This window comes from Camelus ferus, chromosome 6, assembly GCF_009834535.1.
Source record: "Camelus ferus isolate YT-003-E chromosome 6, BCGSAC_Cfer_1.0, whole genome shotgun sequence".
Classification (NCBI taxonomy): domain Eukaryota; kingdom Metazoa; phylum Chordata; class Mammalia; order Artiodactyla; family Camelidae; genus Camelus; species Camelus ferus.
The window spans coordinates 38,037,683-38,055,073 of NC_045701.1; the positions used below are offsets into that span (position 1 = coordinate 38,037,683).

Sequence of the window (17,391 nt, forward strand, 5' to 3'; positions counted from 1 at the left end):
AGAGTTAAGTCTGAAAGATGATTAAATTGCTTACTCCACTTAAGGCTCATAAACTGGTCTTGAAGAGAATTTCAATTAAGGAGATCTGAAAACGTTTTGAGGAATGGAGTAAATAAGCATATTTATTTCCTAAGTGACTAACAGGAGAAAAATGTTTATGCAGATATTTAAATTCTGGTATATATTAAGTTAGTCTTGTCAAATCATACTTTAGAATACATTCAGAAAAGACAAAGTAGTTTGTAGTTATATAAACCCTCCACAAGACTGTTACCTAATGTCATCAGTGCAGCGATCAACAACCATCCAGCTTGTGTGCGCTGAGCCGAAAGGCGACTATTTTGAGCAGCAGAACACAGCAAATCCTCTGCTAATGTCACAATAATCTGTTTACATATAAAAGAACAAAGAAAAAAAAAAAGTCTATCAGTTTATAGGTTCCCGGCCAAACGACAGCAACTAATAATAATAATCTCTTGAAAAATTAACTCTTAAATATAAAAAATGTACATGATAAAGGACTGTCATTCATGTAGACTATACCAGAGGACAATGTCATAAAGGAAACTAAACAAGGTAAGTTTTCAAGGTTAAATACTGGTATATTAGGTTGTACACAGCAGTCCTATAATTCTTTGTAGAGTATAATGTGACAACATTGTACAGCCATTCAAGTTTAGCTGTATAAAATATGAATTTATTTTTAGTTTTAAGCAATCATCTTCTTAGATCTGTAATTACCAGAGAAAGTTTTATTACAGGAACCTGCCCTTTTAAAATCCTGGATACTACTTTGCTAACGGAGCGGCTGATAATAGTCTTTCCAGAGGCAGTATACCATATAACCATAGTTAAAAGTAGTCAATAGTCTCCCACTGAAGTAGTTTCATAGCAGAAACTGTTACCAATCACCTCTAGAAGTGCAGCAAATGCTATGAGTTGGCATATAACTTTTCTAAAGAGGAAGGCTAGTGTATTTTTTTTTTTTTTAATAATCAACCAACTTACTATCAACTTATGACTACTTGCAGTCCCTACAGTCAGTGGAAAGCATTCAAAAAGAGTGAGGGCAAAACAAACCAATCCTGTCTGCCTGAATTAGTAAGACGTGAGAACACTAGATGTACACAATGGCAATTCTTCATTTAGCAAGATGTGATGTGTTAGTTTAGATTATAACTAAAATAATAAATTTAAGTGAATAGCAACTTTCAAAGTTGTCAATCACCTTATTCTGATGGTGCTGGCAATACTTAAGAATTTCTGAAGTAATGGCATACTCTTTTGCAAAGCCCAAATGTGGAGGATATACCATAATACTCAATGAATAATCACACAGGAGTGACAACAGAAAAGAAAAGAACAATGGTGATTTAGTTCTTAAAAAATATTTGTATGTGCATGAGGCCCAGACTGTGAGGGCATTCATTGTCAAACAATATTCTTTGACAACTTACAATGCCTATTCAAAAAGAAACAAAATTCCATCACCATGCTTTGCCTATTTTGTGTTTAATATTTCATTAAAAAGTTTTCTTTAGTTCTCTTCAAAATTCCTCATACATTAAGACTGGATTATTTACTCACCAGGTTCTGTATCATCTATCTGTTTCAAAGTGCTACATTCAAAACCCGTATTTTTGGATAGTAATGCAATTTAATATCACTATGAACTCATGGTATTTTACATATTTATTCTGTTTTAATCTATCTTTGTCTTTTTTTTTTTTTTTTTAATGTACACATTATCCCAGCTTTGGTCAGAGGGAGAGCCTACAGCTATCTCCTGTATCCATTTAAAATGAATAGTCTTTGATGACTTCTTTGCTTTCTGGCATGACAAGATACTCCAGGTTTATACACTGTGCATTTCCTGCCCTCGATCTGGTATCAGCCATTCCTCCAAGTAGCCTTGATTCCTTTTTGGTTGGAAATGGTACTCAGAGCCATAATCTGGGCACTAGGGGTTTTCTCTGCTACTGAGTTGTCATTGCTTTTATGTCTGGACAGAGTGAAATGAAATTAAAAGTTCATACTGATATTTTTAATTTAAATTTAACATATGGGGCTTTTACTTAACTTTCTTGATTCTATGACTGTAGTTCTTTTTAATATGGAAAATACTGGTTCCTAAGAACATTACTTAATTAGTTCATCTTACTAAGTATATGTAAACTAATTTCAAAATAATACCACCAACTACAAAATTATTAAATAAAGTTTAAGATTTCTTTTGAAGCCCCATTTGTCCTTTGCAATGCAATTTTAAAATGCACTTCTATGGAAGAGCTGAATATATGACAAAAAAAAAAAAAAGCCTTCAGGAACAAAATCTGTTACCAACTGGAGATATTTCTAACAAAAAGCACAGAAAGCAACTCCTGCTTAAGTGTGAATATGACATTTTTAACCATCCCTTCATTTTCCACAGTAATAATAATTAAGAAGTAGTACAGCTCAGAAGTTTGTCCTGCTTGGCTCTGACTGGGTGATACTGGGATGACAGAAGACAAGGATGCTTTTAGGAAAAACCTGAAACATCACTATCACATGTGAAGAATGAAATCATTACCTTGCCCTTTCCATGTGGAATTCCTAAAGGACAATGTTTCACTGCTCCCAGCAGAGCTGCCACAGCAAAACTAAAGCCAGTCACTGCTTCAGGTGAAGATTTAAGCACAGTAAGCCTTTCAAGGCAACGGTCTAATAGGGGCGTTAGGTAGGAAGGTAGTGCCACAGCAATGCAGTGTAGACACCAGGCGGCTGCCAGTCGAACAGAGATGCTGGGATGAAGAACAACTGAAATGACACTGTCAAGGACACCTGGAAGGACAGAATAAACAAAAGACAACTCAGCTACACAGATAAAACTCAGCCACCCAACAGTCAAGAGTGAGTAGCCACACGGATATAAAACATATTCTTTATCAAAAGCCAAATCAGAATTGGAAAAAAATTAAGTGATACATAATTATAAACAATTTTTTGTACCCAAGAATTACTTCTACTAATATAGCTCACAAAAACTGGCTTAAATTAGGTCAGTACACAAAGGAAAAATTTAATTTCCTAAATAAGCCAATATTCTGCTTACTTGAGATCATTCCTTTGGTACTAGAAATTAAAAATAATCAATAAATAACAAAAACATCTTGAGAAGATATGTGACGTCTTGCTCCATCCTCCTTTTGTTTTAAATCCTTTCTGGCACATTTATCTAGACAATTGGTATACTCCCTACCTATCATCTCTCTCTTATCTGAGAACAAAATGTTGAACAAAATCAAGGATTCACAAGGTCCTCAGTGGGCTACTAAGTCACTATGAAGAGTAGAGTGCAAATACCTGTAAGAAAAAAGTCTACATTTGCTACAATTCAACTTACACCTTCATCAAATCATGTAAGTTTGTGTACACGGTTTTCAAACGGTACTGTCTAGGATAAATAGCTCCCAACCAAGTATAATGTAAGCTTCAGTCAGCAGGAATTATGTATCACAGTCAAAGGACAAAAGCCACTAAAGATGATTTTTAAAAGTAATTAAATTTAAAAAGCCAGTCACAAAAGGCCACATGCTGTATGATTCCATTTATATTAAATCTTGTCCAGAATAGGCAAATCCATAGAGACAGAAAACAGATTAGTGGTTATTAGGGCTGGGGGGGGGAGGGGAAATGGGGAATGGCTGCTAATGGGTACAGGACTTTTTCTTGGGGTGATGAAAACACTGTGGAATATGGTGATAGTGGTAGTGTTAACACCACTGTGTGAATATACCAAAACCACTGAACTGTATACTTTAAACGGGTGAACTTTATGGTATGTGAATCATCTCCAAAGTGATTAAATAATTTTCAAAGAGAGAAAGAAAAGAGACTGCTTGAAAAGAACTTAGAGGAAATTAATGATGTGCACCATACAGAAACTTTCACTGCAGATGAAAGATCTGAATTCTGGTTTACTTCTCTGTTTTTTCGTATTATCTTAAACATCTCCAGAAAGGTGGCTGGAGGTTGAGAGAGACTTAGAGAACAACCTTCAACTATAAAGGCAAAAAAAAAAGTCAAATATGTACATATTTTAAATAATCTTGAGTATATATATTTCATAAGACATCTATAATAAATATATAGTGGAATCAATAATAAATGAGCTATATGAGGGAGCTTTCCTTTCTGGGAGAAGAGCCGTCTAAGGTAAAAACAAAACTATTCAGACTGGTCACAAACAACAGATACCTGCACTTGAATCCTGTAGCAAAGGTGCAGCTGTGGTGCAGAGACCGTGTATGAGGTTCCCAAGTTCTTGTAAAGCACAGACCAGCATGTGCTGGCTGGCAGCTACATCTGCGGAGCCAAGCCGGGTTTCCAAATTACCGTCACTCATTACAGCATCTGACAGAAGTACAAGAATTAAGTAGGCACCACCATTTTATTAGAATATATTCTAGGAGGTGGGTATTAGGAACAGAAATGTATAAAGGTAAAAATTAATACTTCCACTTGATAGCTGTGGAACGCTTGAGGCAGTAACTAAAATACTAAAATGAGAACTTGCATCTACAGAGAAATAACTGAACTAATACAACCAATAATCAAGTAACCTGATCACAGATCCCTTATAACTTTTAGCAAGTGGCACTCAAAGAACTCGTGGAAATTTCAATTTTATTGCCACTCAAGATAAGCAGTGGACTTAACACAGTACAAGAACTGAGACGAACTGTCTCAAAGACAATGTATCTTATTAACTTTTATAGGAAGATCATGAATTCTGAGGAACTATTATCTACCAGCCTTTAAGACCTGTACATATATATAATAGTTCTTACCAAGTTAATGTATGTCTCATCTCTACATTGACTACTTTACTCTGAAACAACTGACCTGCATTATAAAGGTGTTTTCTTTATTAATAAAGTAATATATCAGTCCAGCTTTTCCAAAGGACAACTCCTTTAGCATTGTTAAAACAGACTGTCTTAGTAGATCCATACCCACAACTTTCTTTAACTTCAAGATAGCCTGGCAAATATCCTTGGCAGCAGCAATTTGAGCCTTTTCTCCAAGAAGGCCTCCTATAGTAGCTCGGAGGATGAATGAAACACAACGGCGACTGCAGACAGCATCAATCTGAGTTTGCGTGGCCTTAGGGTGTGACTGTGACACCAAGCTTAGGATATGAGAAAGAAAGGCAGCAAAGTTTTTCTCTAGCCATGCTCCTCCTAGTGTTGAAACAAATACCACGTAAGCCTAAAAAAGAAAGGAGTTTTGTCTTCAAAATGAAATAATTTCAATTCTATATTAACATTCTTTTCCATAAAATATGCAGACTGTATTTACTACTTCTTCATTTATAAAGCCTTTTTACCTATAGAAAAATAGTACTTTTTTTTGTTTGTTAAGCCAAAATTGAAGTGTTTCAGCTGAGATTTCATTAATGCTGCCTATTTTATTTTGGCTGGACTGTGCAAAATCTCAGGATAGTCAGCATAGCTAGTGAGTATGTAAAATGTGTCTGTGACGTCTCTAAACAAAGCATTCAAGCTCTTTAACGTTGTCAACAAGAAAACCCAAAAGAAACGCAATGTAAGAATTAACTATGTTCTAATACCATTAACTCTAAACAAGTTTAGTTCTAGAAACCTGGAAAGAAAGTTTATAGTGACAAATCACTGCACTTTGTTTTCATGAATGTTAATGGTTTGCCTTATCCCAGAGATACAAAGACTGCAGTTTCCTTATGTAATCTGTTTTTTAAAAACACAGTTTACAATTACACTGGGACATCGTACATTTTCATGTAGTCTAGTATCACATAGTATAAACAATTCAGATATGTGTCAATTTAAAAAATACACATTTGCTTTGAACCATGGTGGCATTTAGAAAACAAGATAATTCACGGAAAGAATCCTAAGACCTCTGTGTTGTCTTATTCTAAGACCCCTTTCCCAGGGTTTAGCTTTTTACATTTTGTTTAGGACCAAGAATTTAAGCACTTAAGTAGATTACATGCTGTACTCTTTATCTGGGAATAGAGACCATATAAAATGCAAATATAATATTGCCCATGCCAAATAATATGTACCTAATAGCTTAAATCTGAACTGTACAAACAGACATAAACACAGTGGAAAACATGTTAAACCACAAAACACATGGAAGCCCATGGCCTAGAAATAAACAAACAAAAAAATGGTGTTTGTGTTTCAAAGGAAATAAACAAAAGTCTCCCTTTATTACGAACTGAAAACACAACTAAAGTGGGTAATAGCCTGTTCAGTTGGCTTTGTATAAATAAGGTTCTCTTACTTGTACCCTAGTTTTAAACAAGTGTTTTGGCTTCACCATATCTATTTATAAATATGAGAGCATAAGTGATGACCTTGCACAGTATCACTTCTGCTGGGAGTCAGATACTAAAACTTTCATTACAGGCCAGTGAGAATTACATTTAGATACTGATTTGTAATTCTAACCTGAGTAACTCCAACTCGAACATCCCTACTGACTGAACTGGTTCCTTTCAGCATATCTCCACTGGCTCGAAGAAATCCTGAACTTCCACGTAGAAACCCTGTTCCTAGTAATTCCAGAACTTCCTCCAGGGACACTCTGCGAGTGCTGTGACGTGAGGCTGCTATAACAAAGAACAAAACAAAACATGTGATTTGGGTTTTACAGACTAACTTTTAATGTATGATCTTGATTCAAGAGAATGTTAATAGAAACAAAAATCAACGAAAAATCCAAACAAAAAGCAAAATTCACAGAACATTACACACATTAACATACAAAATCACACAAGGGATTCAGAGGTCAGATCATAATGGACTCTTGATGGATCATGTCAATGACATCTTAAAGTCTATGTCTTTTGAGATTATGCTCTAGTGCTCCCTTGTCCTCGAAGAAGTTAAAAGGCTAACAGTCTTCTAAAACAAAGGAAAGCATAAATAAACCACTCTATTTCTCTATGAATGGAAATGCTATATAATGCTTTGAAAATTTTTTTAAAATACTAACAAGGCCAAAATCATACTTTTGTTTTTCTAAATGCTCTAAACTATTCATGAAACTTATATAGTAAAATAACCACCGTGTCTTGTTTTTTAAAAGTTCTCAACTGCAAGTACAACTTCTATTATATCCTCAGTCTCTAAAGAAACCAAAGCTAAATATTACTATAACTGCTCACTCAGCTCTTAGGCTGCAATAATTAAGAGCTTAATTAGGCAGGATGTTTTAAGTTTGTCTTCAGTTTGACACAGCTGAGTTTCTCCCTGTGCATATCTAGGGAATAGTAATTCCTTAAAAAAAAAAAAAAAGAACCTGTTTTCTCCCTTTCATCCTTCTGAAAAAATAATGGTCAGAAACAATCATACACATTATGAAGAAATAAACGTCTGTTAATCAAAGTTATGAACAAAAAATTCTACTCCTTAGCCTAAAAATCTACTCCTTAGATCTAGCCTTAGAGATCACCAAGTCAAACAGATGAAAATCTGTACTGGCATCTAGGAGAGAAACATTAGTGAGTGAACAGTACAGAATCCATGCCCTTGTGAATCATAAATTCTAGGAAAGAGAGACTAACAAATGACCAAGTATGAAGGACAGCGATTAAAAGTCATGCAAAAAACAGAGCAGGTATTTTTTATGCCTAGTGAGTTGAGGCAGAGCCACACGGACAGAATAGCGGAGGACTCTAGTGGGAGACAGGCCAGAGTGGAAGGATAAAGAGAGAGCAGAGGACATAGAACCTTGTAGACCATTATTAGAAGGTCGTGGGTAAAGGGAGGTGCCAGTGAAGAATGTTGAGAAGAGGAGTGATATGACCTGTCACTTTGCTTTTGTGCTGAGAACACTGTAGATGAGGACAAAGGCAGAAGTAGGGAAAACCATTAGTAACAATTTAGTAATTCAAGCAAGAGGTGATGGTGGCTTAGGCCAAGGTGGCTACAGTAAAGTTGAGTCTGGATATACATACTTATACATATATATTTTAAGATTTTATTAGGAAAAGAAAGTCAAAATACAAAAAGCTGCATGATAGTAAAATAAACTCCCATATACTCTTCATCTAAACTCACTCACCATATTTCCCTTATCATATTCTCATTTTTGACGAATACATGTATGACTAGTTCTATCTATAGAAAAAGCCCTCAATTTGAGTTTGTCCAGGGTTTCCTCAAGAGAATTACGTAAGTAATGCTGTAAGCCTTCTCAGTGTATAACATCCAAAGGCAGCGTCAGTCTTGGTGTCAGTCTGTCCGTACATTGGTGACACTATCTGTGAACACCTCAATAAAGTGTCCGCCAGTCTTGTCCACTGTAAAATATCACTTTTCCTTTTGTAATTACTATGCCACCTGTGTGCTGATACTTTAAGACAGCACAAATAACCTGTAACCCACCAAACCTTTATCTAAGAATGCACTGAAGATTCCTATCTGCATAAATAATTACTATAATAACTGTAAAAAAGGTCAGTATCCAACAATCATTACTTCTAAATTTTTTGGTTGGTATTCCACCATAAAAAGACCTTTTTCTTCTCCTTTACTTACTTTCATTATGTACTCACAGGTTCTTTTTTAATGTAATAGGGTATAATCCATTTCTATCATTATTTTGTTTCTAATACTGTCCTGGATTTGGCCAGTGGAAGCTCCTTACTTTTTGGCACGAGATGTTCCAGGCTCATCCTCAGACTTTCCTTGCCTCAACCCCGTAAGCCACTTCCCTAAGGAGTCCCGATTCTAGGTACATTTTAGATTAAGTTGAATAGCTACTGAGTGAGAGAGAGAAGATTCAAGGGTGACTTTACAAACCGCAGTGTGAACACCTCCAAGGACAGAGCTGTCGTCCAGATTACAAGACTCCAAGGAGGGCAGGTATGTGTATGTATGGGGGAGGGGAGATTAAGCATTCACTTTAGGACAAGTTCATTTGAGACATCAAGTAGACATCCAAATAGAGATGTCAAATGGGCAGCAAGATGTAAGAGACCAGTGTCCAACAGAGAAGTGTGGGCTGAAGATATAAATCCAGGAACCCTGATATTTAGGTGGTATCTAAGCCATGAGGCTGGATAAGATCATCAAAGAGTGAGCATACATAGAGAGCAGAAGACCAGGGACTAGGTGATGGGCCTCTTCTATGAGGAGACAAGGAATCATCAAGGACTGAACAGAAATTTCTAAAGAGGAGGAAGGAAAACCCAGGAAGCATGAGGTCCTAAAAGGCAAGCGAAAAAAGGATGAGGAGGGGGGTCAACTGAGTTAAACGACGCCGAAAGGTCAGGTAAGACAACTGAGAACTACCCACTGACTTACTATGGCTAAATATTAGAACAAAAGCTCCAAAGGGCAGGGGCTTTTAACTGCTTTGTTCAATAACATATCCCACATCCTTAGAACAGATCATGGCCCTATAAATACTTCTTTATTTACTGAATGAATGATGAACACAGAGGTCATTGGTGACCTTAAACAGTTTTCGAGAAGTGCCTGGGGGAAAATCCTAACTGAAGTTGGTTTGAAAGAAGAGAGGAACTAAAGACAGTGAATATCAAGAACTCTTCCAAGGAACTTTGCTGCAAAGGGAAGAAGACAAATGGGGTTGCAGCTGGCTAGAGAAATAAGACAAGAAAAAAAACTTTTTAAAGATGAGAGAAACAAAACCATGTTATCGAAGGGAATATCCAATAAGGGAAAGGCTGATGCAGGAGAGGGGAGACTACCTAGAGCAATGTCCTCAGGCAGGGTAGAGGGTGAGCTCTAATATATACTGAATGCGTGGATTTAATAGAAGCAGCAATAATTCATCTAATAACAGTGGGAAAGTCAGAATATACGCATACAGATGCCAGAATGTGGGAAGATTTAGGAGGACACCCTATGGAAGACAGGTCATCAAATGAAAGTAAGAGGAGAGAAGATGAAGGTATAAAATAGTCAATTAGGAAAGTGGGAGAGTGAATGGATAAAGGAAATAGAGTATGATTTGAGGTTCACGGTCAAGAAGTCACTTTAAAAGATTCCATAAGTTCCTGGCAACTTATCCCAATGTTAGGAAAGTGTCATATTCAATCCCTGCTTTTCAAGTGCCTTGGTATAATATAGCATCTATTAGAAGCCTGCTGGTTTTACTAGGAAAATCATTTCAGTTCGGTATCTCATAATCTTTGCATACTCTAGTTGACTGTACAAACCTCCACTGCATTTGTTTTGCAAATAATCAAGAACTATGTTGCTAACTATTAGTCTCTTCTTTAAAAAAAAAAACAATCTCTTATGACATCTAGGTCACTTTTTAGTTGTCTGAAAAAATTCAATTACAATACAAGCCTAGAACTTACAGATGCAAGACGGCAGAATTTCTAACAAAAGATTAAGCCAAATTTTTAGTGTGGGTGAAGCTGATTTTTCACTTTCCTTAGTCTGATTACAAAAATGCTGGTATTACTTTAATGGTACTATAGGAGGATAGGCATTTAAATATTCACATACGTTACGCAATTTTGTATTTTGCTTGTTTTTACTGAACTGTGTGCTAATGCAATGATATATCTATAGAAATGAGCAATTCACATTTTCAAGAGGGTTTGATTAAACATGTCTTCTAATTTCAATCTCTTAGATGGCTTAAGTTTTAAACTCTTAAATGCCCTGAACAGCTCTGAATTATAAGATTAGAACCACAATAAAAATAAATATCTTATTATAAATTTTAATCTTATAGGTCTCAATTGGAGAAGGTGGGAACCATAGTTTGTTAATGTTCCCCAGGTGATTCTGATATTCTGTACTCCCTGTTCATTCTCATCTCTGGTTGAGAAACACTGGCTTAGAAAAAAAAAAGAACCCTCTCTAACATAACAATAAGTAATTTCTACAGCGACGATTCTCAAACTTTAACGTGTATACAAGTTATCTGGGGATCTTGTTAAAACAGGAATTTGATCTAGTAAGTTGGATGGGCCTGGGTTTCTGTGTTTTTTATGAGCTTCCAGGTGATGCCAGTACCCCTGGTCTACAGACGTTTGAAGAGCAAGGTTCTACAGAACAAGCCCATTTTCATTTGCGTGAGACTGTTATTCTTCAGAGCAAGTTTTTAATTATTCATCAATGTTTTATATATATTAAAGATGAAACCCTGGCAAATTCTCTTGTTTTCAAAATTACTCCATCCTCGCTCACTGCCTAGAGGTATATAAATAGGGAATAAACACTAACACAGTGTAAACTGTCCAAATATATTAAATTTCAAGTATCTGCTGTTTGGAATTATTAACATCATTATTCCCTTATACCAATAGGAAGCCAAATGTATATAATCAGATGCATGTTCCTTAAAGAAAAATTCTCAAGATTTAGATCATATCTCTTACTGGATAACATGCCACAATTTAAAAAAAAAAAATGTAGAGGAAGACAGTGACATTCAAAAGCATACTTATTTAAGAATTCTTTTATTTTTCCTCAAATTTTTACAGAATTGTTTTAAAATGAAATCTTAGGACTTATAGAAATGTTTACAAACCAAAACTGATCTATATGATTCTCTGCCTCTTTTCAAAAGTAATAATGGATAGCAGTGATGTTATATATGTTTGTCTAAATCAACTGGGAAAAAATTATGGAAGACATTCTGAAAATAATTACATGAATTACCTGCTCCTGGATGTTTAGAAATTATAGCTTTAGCCAACACCGTGCCTAACAGCTTTGAAACTGAAATCCGTACATCATAATTGGAGCCTTCAAAGGACTTAAAACATAGCGTGGCCACACTGTCCAGATCTGTACTCCACATGAAGATGGCCTCATTCTGAAGTTCAAGCAGACACTACTCAAGTGGAAAAATAAGAAATTAATGAAAAACAATATAAATGTCAGGTTCAGAACTATGTAAGTTGTAGAACCTTTCAAGATCTAACAAAAATAATACACAAATCCAAAGTACCTAAATAATGACTGCAGGGACAAGAAGTGAATACTTTTTAAAAAGTCATAAAAATGACACTATATAAAGCAATGTGTCCATATAGGGTGGCAGAAAGACCCATTTCTAATTCAGTGGGCTATAAAAAATGTCTTTAGAACCAATCTGCTGGCCAACATAAACAACTTAGCTATCTAACAGCTATGTTAAGAAGGCATGACAGGGGGAGGGTATAGCTCAGCGGTAGAGTGCCTGCTTGGCATGCGTGAGGTCCTGGGTTCAATTCCTAGTACCTCCATTAAAATAAATAAATAAACAAACTAATTACCCTCACCCCTAAAAAAAAAGAAAGAAGGCATGATAAAAACAGAAACAAATCACTCTCAAACAACACAAACTCTACATGTACATTTTAGTTTGCACAATTATAGAGAGGAAGCATAGAAGAGTGGAAGAAATACTCAAGAGGCTGGTAACTTGGACGCCCCACCTCCGACAATGTGCTGCTAACTACTTTAAGAAACCTGGGAAATTCATGTAATTCCCAGGGCCTCAGTTTCCTCATATGTTAAAATGAGACAGTCTTATCTGAACACCAGAGTCGTGGCTCTAAGATCACGCAGCTGTTACTAATGTTTTCACAGGGTTAAACTGAAATTTAGTTGTCTTTAATTTCTAGCAATTGTTCATTTTACCTTTGCAGCAGCACAACGAACAGCCATAGATCTGTCTGTCAAGCAGGATCTAGCAGCTTTATAAACATCCCTGTGACAAGGTGCAGCAGCAGCTCCCAGTCCATTCAATATATTTTGCAGACTTAGCATAATCTCATATCGACCTTGAGACTATCAATGATGAAAAATGTAAGGAATAGGAAAAAAATTGCACTGTGAAAAACAGCATTAAGTATTGAAATTTATCTCATATATTAGAGAAATACTCAGATTTTTGTTCACATTAACGAAGCTATTCTGACACCAGAAAACATTAATACTGCTATTTTATGAAGTGTTTACTATTTAAAGTGTTATTTGTATATATTACACTTCAACACAAAATAAAGTTCTTAAGATTGATGTGAAGATTAAATGGAATGACGGAAAATGCCTAGCACAAAGCTTGTATGCTGTTAAGCATTTGATAAACGGTTGCTATGAATGAGGTAACATGGTTAGAGTGCATGGCCTGCCACCTACTAGCTACACGTACTTGGGCAAATCTGTTTCTTTATCTGTTAAATGTTTGTTGTGAGGATCAAATGAGTTACTACCTGTGAGGTGCTTAGAATAGCGCCTGACATACAGTAAATGATCAATAGAGTTTACGACTATTGATATTTTATCATTTATTGGTCTGACTAATTTAACTCAGGTTGAAAGGATGCGTTTAGATTTTAAAAGACTTGGGTTTGAATCTCGGCTCTGATCCTTAGTAGCTGTGAGACTTTAACTTGTTCTTACTTGTCTTTAAAATGAGGATAAGATGAACCCCACTGAGTCAGTGTGAGAAGTAAAAGTTCCTCTGTGGGGAAACCAGTTACCATAGTGCCTGGTACACAGTAAACATTCAAGAAATAGGAGCTGTTTGTATTATGATGTTTTACTAAATGCTCCAAATGCTTTCTCTGTTCCAGGAAGTGAGGCCACTGTAGGTAAGTTGAAGTTGGAGAAAGATCAACATTAAGTATCACTTTCACAATAATATTATTAATTTATTTTTGTTCAAAGGAGCACAATAGTGAATAATTATAGGTGGACATAACAAAATGAGTCCTAATGGGAAACTTGTTAAGCTACTTTTATGCCAGTTTCAAATGCCGTCCATTACTCAACCAACAGAGTTAAGAGAAAAAAAAGTTTAAGGTGGCCATAACTCAGTAAATAAAAGTTCTTGCAGACATGTCTTTCTAAATAAAACTAGATTTCTGGATGTTAGCAATCTCTCCCTCTGAATCACCTCCCTTGATCTCTAAGGAAACTATTGCTCAGGGGAGAAGTGATCCACTGAGTTGATTCTCTCACTAGTTTTATGTTATGGACCTCGCTTCTCCTTAAAGCTCTTGAATTAGCTACATTCTTTTTGAAATTTAGTATATTTTACATTTGAATTTTCCCATGTTCTACCTTGGTATATTTAAAAAAAAAGTGTGTGATCAGCCAGTGTTTTTATAAATTACTTCAGAGCTGTTTTCTAGACTGTTTTTCTAAGTAAGGTAAGAACGGGAACTGGTAATGATATTTTATATTTAAAGGTGCTGAGTTATCCTTAAATATGAGGGACCACAGATGTAAAACTTTTGATATATAAACATACAAATGCTTTCATTTCAAAATTGATTGGTAAAACTATAGTTGGCAAGAGATTACAGTATCTTGGAAGTCCAATGAAGAGATAGCTACAAAAACAAAGAGGGTTTCACAGTGTAAATGATGCCAACAAATCAATGAGGCTAAGGCTGAGAATATACTCCCCTGCCAATTAAAAGGTCACCCTGATCCTAGTCATGCTAATGTCCTCCACACTCTTTCCCACCCTGATTTTGTTCCTTACTCTCTTCTGATGCTGATACAATACTAATCCATCCATCAGGAACATAGTAGTTAGCAACTCTATCTGGACCCTCAGACAAGCCCTGGCTCTGGCAGTTGTAAATAGGATCAGATAGAAAAGGTGATGTGAGAAGAGAGAGCAGGGATGGGTCTGCCAGATAAACACCTTAGTTTTTGCCCATTTGAATTTATGTCAACATACAAAATTTTATTATATTATTGCTTTTCGCATAAAGATTCAATATACAAAGTACATGTGTACATTACCTAGAAATATTTCATGTATGGATATATTTACACGCATACTAACTATACCTGTCATAGGTAAAGCTCTTTTACTGGCTCTAGAAACCATAAAACCTATATTTACCTCTGCACTCTTCACAGCTTTAAGAATATTCCCCACTGTATCAGTAAAGGTGTTACCCAATATCCTACCCAACTTCTTGTACAAAGAACCCAAACACACCACAGCAGCACTGAAACGACATTTAAATTAGAAATTAGTCATGAATGAAAAAACACAAATAAAAAAAATCTTAGCACATGTAAACAAGACTACTTATTTTTACTTTTAAAGGATAAAATTTCCTGGAATCTATTCTACTGTTAAGTCCTAAGGAATGATACTTAGGTGAGTATCAAATAATTTAATTTGCAATACAAGAATTTTAAAAAGATGTTATCTTCAACTAATCTAAATCTCAGTCCAAAGATTTCATTCCCTCAAATTTTTTACAAACAATTTTTAATAAATCTGGGCCTCATGTATCAGATAATCAAAGATGGTCTTAAAGACAGTAAGGAACAGAACAATGTTCTCAAAGAGTCTGAAAACTTCATAGGAAAATACATTCTAAGCTAAAAATTAGATCAAGAAAAAATTTCTATAAAATTACTACTGTGGAACCATAACATGGCAAACTGCCTTCTTTAAAGCAACACATGATAAAATGAATTGAGTTTTGTGGAGAAAGAAATTAACCTGTTCTTCTAGGCTCTTAGAAGAGTATATTTCTATATACTTACTATTAATTTTCACTACTAAGAACCAATAAACTAAAAGAACATTCAAAACGTGAAGAATTTAAAATACCTGTTTCTTAAACATTCAACTGCTAAAATTTTAATCTGACAGTTTTGATTCCCAAATCTAAGCTTTGAATATGTCTAAAACACCTTTTTTTTTTTCAAATTGTACAGTCAATTACAATGTGTTTTTCTCTGGTGTACAATATCCCAGTCTTAAAAGAACTGTTTCTCTGTCAATGAGAAAATGTTAAATCTTTTTGAAAGTCAGATTTAAAAAAAAATTAGTACAACAATTTGCATTCAGTTTCTCAATGATTATCAAGTAGTTTGGGTTCTTTACAAAAATGATACAACAAGGAAGGACTCTTTTATGTTCAGTTTTAATTTTTAACTTACAGTTTAGTGGGAAGGTAACTTGGAGAATCATCTTTGCTACGAATAAGATCATTACATTTATCGATTGTCTCGTAAACAGAGAATGTGTCTCCAATACTATAAAGAATACCCAGATTCTTAGCAAGGAGTTTACGGGTAGGAGGCCCTGGGGAGCTGTTCAACAAAGACAGGAGCTGTTCAACGAGAGTCTTCTGTTTCTCCCTTACATCACTCTAGAAAGGAAGGTAAACAAGACAGCTCAAAAGTCAACACAATCACATGCAATCCTCTATGATTTTTCTTTCATAGAATTAAGAACTAACCGAAGGCTCTAGAAAAATGCAGAATTATTTTGACTAAATGCTACAAGTAAGTTGGTGGTGTGGTCATTACATGTCATGAACAGGTAGCTTGTTGCTCTACTATCTCCAAAAAATAAATTCTGATGTAAATAAATATATACCACAATACAGCATGGTCTCTGTGAACAAAGACAAGGGCTCTATTTCTTCTCCTGTATCTTTCTTCTGCTTGAAAAGTAGAGCAAATTTGTATTTTAAAGCTTCTTAGTCCTTAAGCCTCTGCCCTGTATATACCTGCATCAGTAAGCAGCAACCTATCCCCAGAGCTGATCTTATGATGGTTATCTATTTTACTCAGATCTTTTTCTAAGTTTAGTGCCATTTTCTTTTGGCAAACTTATGCATTAAATACCTATAATGTTACTCCATTTTACTTGTCTGCTCTCTGAAAAAGTACAACATAGCATCACAGTGGTAATGGTATTCAGGTGTTCACTGAGTCTTAAACTTCCAGAATCAAATGCTTGTTAATTTTGTACGGATTTTTGTCATTTGTTAAATGCTATCTGTCTCCATGAGTAGCATCTTTGTACCACTTTTGCATTACATATGGTATTGTTATTATGTAGGAGAATATCCTTATTTTTAGGAGATGTATGCAAACGTACTGAGAAGTAAAGTACAACCTCACATGGCTCAGTAGATCAGTCAGTCAATCGAACAGGGCAAAATGTTAACAACTCCTGAATGTAGGTAAATGGTATTAAAGATTAGTTCTTTTTTCTTCTTTTTTTGGTACCCATTTCATTAAGAGGGAACATATTTACTCAAAGACTTCAACTCATATTCCTCTTAAAGAGCTCACACCTTTTTCTAAGGGAAACTCCCATTACATTGTTTAGCACTATACGCACCAAGACTTATGCATATGGAGGGACACAAGGTGCAGAAGATAACGGTAAGGAAATCTAACACAATGTAATCTGCAGTTAGTTTTTAATGTATCTTAAAGTAGTATCAAACACATTGGCTAATTTCTTCCTTTTCTTTTTAAACAGAACAAACTTCTTATTAATATTCCATTATAAAGTCTTAATAAGGCCTAGCCTTTGAAAGCTAATTTAGGATATTCTAGACAGAACTAGAAAAGCAAACCAAAGGAACTAAACATTATCTGG

At 35.2% G+C, this 17,391-nt stretch overlaps 1 protein-coding gene across 6 annotated transcripts in view; it reads right to left on the reverse strand.

Annotated features, from left to right (window-relative positions):
- HEATR5A (HEAT repeat containing 5A) overlaps positions 1–17,391 on the reverse strand; it is an 87,743-nt gene that overhangs the window by 58,512 nt on the left and 11,840 nt on the right. For 5 of the 6 annotated variants that reach the window (XM_032481837.1, XM_032481836.1, XM_032481835.1 and 2 more), the window contains exons 4-12: positions 15,933–16,144; positions 14,875–14,983; positions 12,651–12,800; positions 11,685–11,859; positions 6,483–6,643; positions 4,998–5,253; positions 4,240–4,395; positions 2,573–2,823; positions 275–386 (exon numbers count right to left, since the gene is read on the reverse strand). In XM_032481837.1, the coding sequence (XP_032337728.1) occupies positions 275–386; positions 2,573–2,823; positions 4,240–4,395; positions 4,998–5,253; positions 6,483–6,643; positions 11,685–11,859; positions 12,651–12,800; positions 14,875–14,983; positions 15,933–16,144 (1,582 nt within the window). The remainder of the gene's footprint in view (positions 1–274; positions 387–2,572; positions 2,824–4,239; positions 4,396–4,997; positions 5,254–6,482; positions 6,644–11,684; positions 11,860–12,650; positions 12,801–14,874; positions 14,984–15,932; positions 16,145–17,391) is intronic. The other variant, XM_032481833.1, reaches the window with a different exon arrangement.